This window comes from Tachyglossus aculeatus, chromosome 14 (genome assembly GCF_015852505.1).
Source record: "Tachyglossus aculeatus isolate mTacAcu1 chromosome 14, mTacAcu1.pri, whole genome shotgun sequence".
Taxonomy (NCBI): Eukaryota; Metazoa; Chordata; class Mammalia; order Monotremata; family Tachyglossidae; genus Tachyglossus; species Tachyglossus aculeatus.
In genome coordinates this window covers 59,266,988-59,276,173 of record NC_052079.1, presented here as the reverse complement: position 1 = coordinate 59,276,173, position 9,186 = coordinate 59,266,988, and the positions used below count along the sequence as shown (strand labels likewise).

Sequence of the window (9,186 nt, the reverse complement as noted above, 5' to 3'; positions counted from 1 at the left end):
AGGACCGGGCAAGGGAGCAGGCCGGCTCAGCCCCCTTCAGCCCAAAGGGCACAGGAGTTCCCGCCTCTCAGGACAGCCCAGCCTCGGCCTCTGTTATGGCAGAGGCCAAACTTGGCCTTCCGGCACTCAGAGCATGACCCTCCTCATGAGGGGCAGCCAGGGTTCGGGCAAAGTGAGGGTGCTCTGGGGCCACCGGCGCCATCTCAGCCAAGATCTGCTGTTCTCACATGTGGACGGTGCCACGGTGGCCTGTCTCCCTGCCCCAACCCCCGCCCTCCACATCACTCGTCTGGTCATGCATCTCTCCCCCCCATCCCTGCTTCCTCCCACTGCTCCCGGCTCCCCCCATGCACTGCCCCTCCTCCCCACTCCTCCCACCAACCCCCCCTCGGGTTCTGTCCCCTCCTCTCCTCACACCAGGGGCCAAAGCCCTGTGAGACCAAAGGCACGGGGAAGGGGAAGGACACGCGGGACATTTGGACCTTGATGCCAAGGAGGCACCTGGGCCGGGCTGGAGGTGGCCGCCCTCTCCCTCCTAGCATCCCCGCCTCTGGAGGAAAGCTGGAATCCAATAGCACCGCCTCCTCCTTCGTCCCTAGATGCCCCCAGCCCTGCCGAGCAAGCGCTTCCGAGCACCCACACACATGTCTGGAATGGTTCCTTGAACTTCGTTGTGAAAAGGAGAAGCGAGCAGGGAACCCCGAGTCCAGCGGGCCGCAGCCACGAGCCCTGCCGGGGCACGGGGGCCGGGGGTGGCCAGTTGTGCCAGGCACTGTGGCGGGAGGGTGGGAGACAGAGGCAGGACGTGGCAGGCAGACAGACAGACAGACAGAAAGATAGACAGAGGCAGGGACAGACATGCCCCGCAGCCCTGTCCTTGACTCCAGACAGGGCTACCCCGTCTCTCTGACCCCCAGAACCCTAGAAGGCGAAGCGCCGGTCAGCAGGGTAGCCCACGCGGTCCAGGTTGGGGATGCAGGCAAACTGGATCATGGGAGGGGGGCCGCACATCAGGACCAGGGGGTCTTCTGCTGGCGGCGGCAGGTGAGCGCGGATCATATCCTCATTTACAAAGCCCTGGCTGTAATCCCAGCCTGTAGGGGAAGACAGGGAAGGAAATTCAGGTAAGGGCCTGGGGAACGAGTCCGGGGAAGGAATATGGAAAAGGACCCAGGGAAGAAGACCGGGAATGGAGTATGGGAAAGGAGACTGGGAAAGGAGACCGGGAAAGGGGTCAGGCTGCCCATTTTGCTGCCCCAAGGGACCCCATGATTTAGTGGTTGGCCGAGCAGCCCTTACCCTCAGGGGCCTTGTCCAGGGTGAACCACAGCTTGAAGCGGTCTGAGTGCTCGTTCCTCACCTCCTCCAGCTCTGCCCGCAACAGGATGTCATTTTCTGTCTGGAGAAAGTGTGATGTCATAAGGCATTGACCGACACCCAGACACACACATATGCACGCCCATGATCACCTCAAGCCACCTGAGGCCATTGGCAAATGAACCTGGCCCTTTGACCCAATCTTCCTGGCCGCCAGCCCCAGCGCCCTGGCCACCTTGGAGCCCCACTGTGGTGCAGCTTTGGGCAGAATGCATGGGTCAGCAGCCGGGCAGCGGTGCCCAGGCCACCAACTGGCACCCCGGCACCATTCTGGCAGAAAGGGGCGGATGGAAGTCATGGGGCTGAGGGGAGTGGTCTGCTCAGGTCAGCCCCAGACCAACAGACCTCTCGTAGTGCTGCCCACCCAAGTTCTTTGCCCTCTCTGGTTCTACAGCAAAGAAGGCTGTGACTGGATTTCCCCCTCGGACAGCGACTGCAGGGCTGGGGGCGGCGAGGACAGAATCGGGAAGCATCTGCGGGAGAACCCAGAACTGCCCCCAGGGGTGGGAGATGGGGGGACTGGCCCACGGGTTGGCGATAAACCTCCAAAATGATTTGGGTTTCATTCCACTGGTGGAGTCGGGAGATGGGGTGGCCTCTCACCTGGTTGGCAAACAGCAAGTGGCACACTGTGGGGTCCCCGGGGTCCTTCATTATTGCACGGATCAGCTGCAGCATCGGGGTGATTCCTGCAGAAGGAATTGACCACCAGTCCACGGGTGTCCATGGCTTCAACCCCTGGCACCCCACCTCTCTCCCTTCAGGACCCCAAAGCTCTCACCTCTCCCAGGCCCCCTCATATTCTCGACCCACCCTCATAACCCTCATTCACCAGCTCTCCCATGCATCCTCCTCCACATAACCACTAGTTCACCTCTCACCTCTGCCTGTCATCCTCCTCTCACCAGCCCCCCGTGTTCCCCTCCTTTCACACTCACCGGTACCCCCGGCAATCATGCCCAAGGACTTTGTGGTTTTGATAACCGGCTCTGATTTCTTGTCTGGACGAATGGCAAACTTGCCTGAGAAAAAGAAACACAAACACCATGGCCTAGTGCACAGAGCACAGGCCTGGGAGTCGGATGGGCCGGGCTTCTAATCTCGTTTCTGCTATTTGTCTGCTGGGTGACCCTGGGCAAGTCACTTCTCTCTTTGTGCCTCAGTCACCTCATCTGTAAAATGGGGATTAAGACTGTGAGCCCCATAGGGAACAGAGACTGTGTCCAACCCGATTTACTTGTACCCACCCCAGTGCTTAGGACAGTGCCTGGCACATAGCAAGCACTTAAATACCACAAACTGAATAGTGTGAGAGGCCAAGCTGGGGAAAGGCCATGCATGAACTCACACAAACCCATCCCTGGCCTTGTCCTCACCTTCCCTGCCTTCCGGAATCCAGTCAGCATCTCCTCAGTTCTTTCTCTGATTCCACCTATCCTAAAAGGTCTCTCCCTTAAATCTACAGCTCCCTCCAATTACTGCCCATTTTCCCTCCTGCCATTCCTCTCCAAACTCGACTGAGTTACCTGCATCTGCTGCTTCCACTTCCTCTCCTTGAATTTTCTCCTTGCCCCCTTCCAATCTGGTTTCCGTCCCTTTCGCTCCACAGAAACTGCCCTCTCAAAGGTCATCAATGATCTCCTTCTTGCTAAATCCAACGGCCTCTACTCCGTTCTAATCTCCCTTGACCGCTCAGCTGCCTTCAGCATTATCAACCACCCCCTTCTCCAGGAAACATTATCCAATCATGGCTTCGCTGACACTGTTCTCTCCTGGCTCTCCTCCTACTCTGGTTACTCCTTCTCAGTCTCAACGGCTCCTCCTCTGCTTCCCACCCCCAAACTGTGGGAGTCTCCCAAGGCTCAGTTCTGGGTGCCCTTCTATTCTCCCTTGGAAAATGCAATCTCTCCGACCCCTAAATTTAACATGTCCAAAACAGAACTCATCTTCCCACTCAAACCCTGTTCTTCTGACTTCCCCATCACTGTAGAGAGCACCACCATCCTCCCTGTCTCACGGGTCTGTAACTTTGCCATTAACCTCAATTCACCTTTCTCATTCAACTCATATGTTCAACCTGTCACCAAACTCTGTCAGTTCTACCCTTACAACATTGCTAAAATCCACTCTTTCCTCTCCAGCCACACTGCTACCATGTTGATCAATAATATTTATTGAGTGCTTACTTATTTATTGATCCAAGCACTTATCCTAACCCACCTTGACTACTGCATCAGCCTCCTTGCTGACCTCTTCATCTCCTGCCTCTCCCCATTTAAATCCATACTTCACTCTATTTCCTGGATCATTTTTCCAAAAAAAGTTGAGTCCATGACTCCCCATTCCTCAAGAACCTCCAGTGGTTTTCTATCCACCCCCTCATCCAACAGAAACCTCTTACCATCGGCTTTAAAACACTTGATCACCTCGCCCCCTCCTATCTAACCTCACTGATTTTCTACTACAACCTAACATACTCACTTGGTTCCTCTAATGCTAACCTAGTCACTGTTACTCGGTCTCATCTATCTCACTGCTGACCCCTTTCTCATGTCCTGCCTCGGGCTTGGAACCCCCTCCTTCTTCATATCTGACAGATGATCACTCTCCCCACCTTCAAAACCTTATTAAAAGCACATCTCTTCCAAGAGGCTTTCCCTGACTAAGCTCTCATTTCCTCTTTTCCTTCTCCCTTCCACCTCACCCTTGCCCTTGGATTTGTATCCTTTATCTGCTCCACCCTCAGCCCCACAGCATTTATGTCCATATCTGTAAGTAATTTTAATGTCCATCTCCCGCTCTAGACTGCCAACTTACTGAGGGCAGGGAACATGTCTACCAACTCTGCTGAAGTGCACTCTCCCAAGCGCTTAGTCCAATGCTCTGCACAGAGTAAGCGGCTCAATAAATACCACTGATTGATTCTACCTTTGCCCTGATAGACCAGCAGTCCGTTCGGGCCCCGGAAGTCGACAGTGTCCCCGAGTTGCAGGCTCTCCAGGTACTGAGACATCTTTCCCCCGGCAGGGTACTTTGGGTGGACATTTTTGAAGTAGATCTGCCGGCCAGACAGACAGAGAGACAGATGGATGGACCCATGTAGGCGTGCCCATGTGTATTCACATGCATCCGTACGCACACGCATGGGCTGCCGCCCCAAGGGATGCCTCACCTTAACAACCAGATCCACGAATCCTTTGTCGTCGTCGCTGGAGACGGGGGTGTAGGGGCGGATGACCAGGTTTCCGTCGATGCGGGCGGACAGATAGATGTGCTGACCTGAGAGACAAGCAGGAGGAGTTCGGACCCAGCTGGCCGCTCTGGCTCCCATCCAGGCCCACGAGGCCCCTCTTGGCTTGGGGGAACCCTGCAGTGGGTTCAGGCCCGTCCACCAGGTCTCCTGGGGGTTTGAGGGCAGGTACAAGCCGGGGGGAGGGGGCGGGGGGGTATCAGCATGAACCCTGCCTGATGCTCCCACCCACCTCCCTCCGGCCCCATGCCTGCTTCTACGAACAGGAGAAGGATGAGAGAATCTGGGTGACCAACTGCTCCACCCTGCATGGCAGCCAGTGGGAAGGAAGGGAAGACAGGGAGGAAGGGAGGGAGGAATGATTTTTTTTTCTTTTTATGGTATTTTGTTAAGTGCTTACTACATGCCAAACACTGTACTAAGCACTGGGGTAGATACAAGCTAATCAGGTTAGATACAGTCCACATCCCACATGGAGCTCGCAGCTTTAAACCTCTTAGAGAAGCAGCGTGGCTCAGTGGAAAGAGCCTGGGCTTTGGAGTCAGGGACCATGGGTTCAAATCCAGGCTCTGCCACTTGTCAGCTGTGTGACTTTGGGCAAGTCACTTCACTTCTCTGTGCCTCAGTTCCCTCATCTGTAAAATGGGGATGAAGACTGTGAGCCCACCCACCCATGGGACAACCTGATCTCCCTGTAACCGCCCCAGCGCTTAGAACAGTGCTTTGCACATAGTAAGCGCTTAATAAATGCCATCATTATTATTATTATTTTACAAATGAGGTAACTGAGGCACAGAGAAGTGAAGTGACTTGCCCAAGGTCTCACAGCAGACAAGTGGCAGAGGTGGTATTAGAACCCAGGTCCTCTGACTCCCTGGACTATGCTTTTTTCATTAGGCCTCGCTGCTTCTCAATTTCTGTCAGGGACCTTGTCAGATGCTTGGGCATGTGGGGGAATGGGAAGGAGAGGGTAGGCAAAGAGCCGGGGCTAGAACTTACCCACAGGGAGACCCAGGATGTGCTCCCGCGACGGGAGGGCAAAGCGAAACTTCCTGGTGTCATGGCTGATGTTCTGCCAAAGCCAGAGGTCAAGGTCACCTGGAGCTCCCTGCAGCACCCTGCTCTTTGGGGTAGAGGTGGCGCCCATCTTCCCCCTCCCCCAGATGGAGACCTGGTCCAGGCCCCTGGGATCACTGGGCGAGGCTGGGTTGGCTTAAGGGTGCTCGTGACCTGGGGACACCTAATCTTGGCCCCAGAGTCACTGGGGAATGGACCACGCCATCTCTGGCCACCCCGGCCGACCCTTGATCGCTCTCCCACCAGGTGGGCCGAGGCAGAGAGGTGGGGAGGGAGTCCGAGCCAGAGCTGCCCCACCCTAAGCAGGGAAAGCCTGGGCTTCCTGCCCCAGACCCAGCTGCAGCTCAGACCCTAGGGTTGCTTCTGGCAAGGCCTGGCTTTTCCCAAGCGGCAACCCCAGGTCTCACGGGGACCACAGCCTTGGACTGGCTTTCCTGGTTGTGGGGGAGTGAGTGGGGCCTGCTGTTTAGAGGGGCCCGGTCCAATCACAGCGCTCATCGGGACGGGATGGCCCAGCTGCTGCCTCTGCTGCTTCCTGAGAGCTAGACTGGGCAGAAGAGGCGGTTTCACCCCAGTGCCCACACTGGTGCTGCCCTCTCACTCTGTTCCTGGTTCTGGGCTGGCAGCAGCCCTACAGGGTCAACTGGGTCGTCCCCGGCCTCCAGGCTGGCCCAGTTCAAGTGGAGGGTTGACTCTCCATGGCGGACCTCTGTGGCTCTCTGGCTCTAGGGTCAAACAGACCTGCTCAGAAAGGTCAGCTGGCATAGCCTAGTGAAGAGAGCCCAGGGCTGGGGGACAGGAGACCTGGGTTTTCCCCCGAGTTTTGCCCAGGCCTGCTGTATGACCTTGGGCAAGTCACCTGAGTCTCGGCTCTCATCTGTGTTCAATGGGGAGTTCTCTGCTCTTTGACTGTGAGTGGCTGAGTTATCTTCTGTCCATCCCAGTGCTTCAGCTGTTTCGCTAAAAAGACCCCCATTATTATTATAATGATGAAGATGATAAGAGGACAGGCTCAGCCTGCTGCGGGCAACTGGGTGGTACAGAGAGGAGCTCGTGCCTCAGAGCCCTGGGGCTCTGGACTTTGGAAAGGCCCAGAGCTAGGGAGAAGATAGACAGACAGACAAACAGCCTCTTGGCCTGCCCCATCCAACCTACAGGACCATGGCTCTCAGCCCAAAACCACGGGTGGGGGGAGGATGAGCCGAGGCTTCCCCAGGTGGGTGTGGAGGCCTAACGGCATCCTGTTTGTGAGACTTGTTTAATAAAGCTTCCGCCAGGGAGGACACTGTCCAGACCCCGTAACGTTAGCCTGGGGAATCAGCCCGGGAAGACTTGCGAAGGCATAATGGGGCTCCTCCCACTAAGGCAGCAACTGAGGGGCAGAGATGCTTCCCTGTCCTGGACATGATGCATAAACGTGGGGACGGGACAGTCAAATCTCCCGGACTGAGGAGACAGTCATACCCCAAGAAGAAGTGGGCTGCAGGGTGGCCATCGCAGGCCCCGGCCTCCACATTGCAGGGTGGTCCATCCCGGGCCCCGGCTCCCACACTGCAGGGTGACCCAGCCGCTTGGGCTCCCCAGGCCACACTCCTTGTAGTTTCAGAAGAGTGGCAAAAGCCGGCAAGCAGACCGGGTGGGCCAGAGGCAGACCCTGCTACCCAAGCTGCCCCACAGCAACTCACAGAAGTCAGGGCACGTCCATCCGAGGCTCCGACGGGCCTGTAGCCGCTCTCCAGGGCCCCCCAGCTTTCTGCTCCTGCTCCAGCAGGAAGCTGGGACCAGGAAGGAGGCCAAAGGCAGGGGAGAAAACAGGGGCTTCCCATGGAAGGAAACACCCCTCCCCCTTAGGGAGAGGAAGAGCTCAGCCCAACTTGATCCAGAACCCAGCTGGCCTCCCAGTCAGCCAGTCAACACTCCCACTCCATGGAATGGACTTCTGGGAAATTTACAAGAAAAAGCCCACAACTCCAGCTGTCCTGGGATAGCCTTGCCACCCCATCCTCACTCGAGGACCCCACCAGGCCCCCGCCACCCCAGACCAGGGCCACCTGCACCTGTCCGTTGCACCCAGTCAGCCACCTGCACTCACCTCCTTGTCGATCAGCCGTAGGGGGTACTTCACGTCAGGGTTCTCCAATGTGATGGCGGGCGCCGGGGACCGGAACAGCCTCATGACCAGACTGTAGAGGACCCAGACAGGATACACCACTATGTTGCCCAGCTGCCAAGGGGGAAAGAAAAGCCAACGCCAACGTCAGAGTTGCCAGTCGGGCCAAGAAGGATGGGGGCCAGGGTGAGCAGGAGAAAAACTTTGACTAAACGCAGAGACACACACGGACACCCTCCAGGTGCCCCTTGCCCATTTTATTTCCATCCTCTGCCCTTGAGGAAGATTGTACATTCCATTATTCTTTAGCTCCCTCAACCTAACCCAATAGTGTCCCTCCCTGCTGTGTCCCTCCCATTCTCTCTGGGCATAAAGGTCTGTCTGACCGAGTCCCTCACTACAGCATGTCAATTCCCAGGCAGGGACCGGGTCTCTTGCTTCTCCTGAACTTCCCCAAGCACCGACAATGATGTTGCCTCCTGATGTTACCTCCCGCTGGGCAAGGTGGAGGTGCTTCCGTGCTGCGGTGTAAGGCGGAGACCCTGCACGGAGGAGTGGGGTCTTGTGTGAGTGGCCTGCACGGCACCAACTGCCCGATCTCATCGCCCCCGCCTGAAGCGTTCCCATTGGGGTGCAGCGAGCGAGGAGGTGGGCAGGGGGCAGCCCATGGCAAAATGCAGGTGCACTCTTTGTACTCATTTGCCGCCCGATTACCTTGCCCCCTCCTACCTCACCGCCCTGATTTGCTACTCCAATTCAGCCTGCACACTTTGCTCCTGTAACACCGACCTACACACTGTACCCCAATCTCATCTATCTCACCACCGACCCCTTGTCCAAATCCTGCCTCTGTCCTGGAACTCCCCGTCCCTTCCTATTACAACAGACCACCATTCTCCCAACTTCAAGAGGGCTTCTCCAATTTAGCCCTCTTTTCCCCTATCCCCTCTCCCTCCAGCATCAACAAGGAACTTGGATCTGTACACTTGGAGCACAGGATATTCACCCCACCCTCAGCCCCATGGCACTTATGTACACCTCTGGAATTTAATGTCTGCTTCCCCCTCTAGACTGTAAACTCTCTGTGGGCAGGGGACAAGTCTATCAAATCTGTTCTATTGTACTCTTCCGAGTGCTTCATACAAGCCCCTCTAGACTGTAAGCTCATTGTGGACAGCGAATATATCTACAAACTGTTATATTGTACTCTCCCAGGTGCTTAGTATAGTGCTCTGCACATAATAAGCACTCAATAAATGCGACTGATTGCTCTGCACACAGGAAGCAATAAATACAACTGACCTGCTGGCCAGATCCAGGCAGAACCAGGGTTAGTTAGATCCCAGGTCTCCTGATGCCCAGAGCTGCCTCT

The 9,186-nt window shown here is 56.3% G+C and overlaps 1 protein-coding gene across 1 annotated transcript; it reads right to left on the bottom strand.

The window, feature by feature from the left end:
• Window positions 1-361: 361 nt before the first annotated feature.
• On the bottom strand, window positions 362-7,953 carry LOC119936827 (NADH-cytochrome b5 reductase 3). Its single transcript, XM_038756359.1, has 8 exons — window positions 7,797-7,953; window positions 5,627-5,699; window positions 4,550-4,656; window positions 4,306-4,435; window positions 2,316-2,399; window positions 1,981-2,066; window positions 1,300-1,399; window positions 362-1,094 (listed from the first exon to the last, which is right to left on the bottom strand). Exons 1-8 carry the CDS (start codon window positions 7,878-7,880, stop codon window positions 922-924), a joined length of 837 nt encoding a protein of 278 aa, XP_038612287.1. The 5' UTR covers window positions 7,881-7,953; the 3' UTR covers window positions 362-921.
• Between the last annotated feature and the right edge of the window lie 1,233 nt (window positions 7,954-9,186).

What these genes read in the sequence shown, in the direction of transcription:
- LOC119936827 (XM_038756359.1), bottom strand. Translation starts at nt 7,880, where the DNA reads ATGAGGCTGTTCCGGTCCCCGGCGCCCGCCATCACATTGGAGAACCCT. An exon ending in TACGGCTGATCGACAAGGAG is followed by an intron (nt 5,700 to 7,796) that starts GTGAGTGCAGGT and finishes TGGCTTTGGCAG; the next exon opens with AACATCAGCCATGACACCAG. An exon ending in CCTGGACAAGGCCCCTGAGG is followed by an intron (nt 1,095 to 1,299) that starts GTAAGGGCTGCT and finishes CTTCCCCTACAG; the next exon opens with GCTGGGATTACAGCCAGGGC.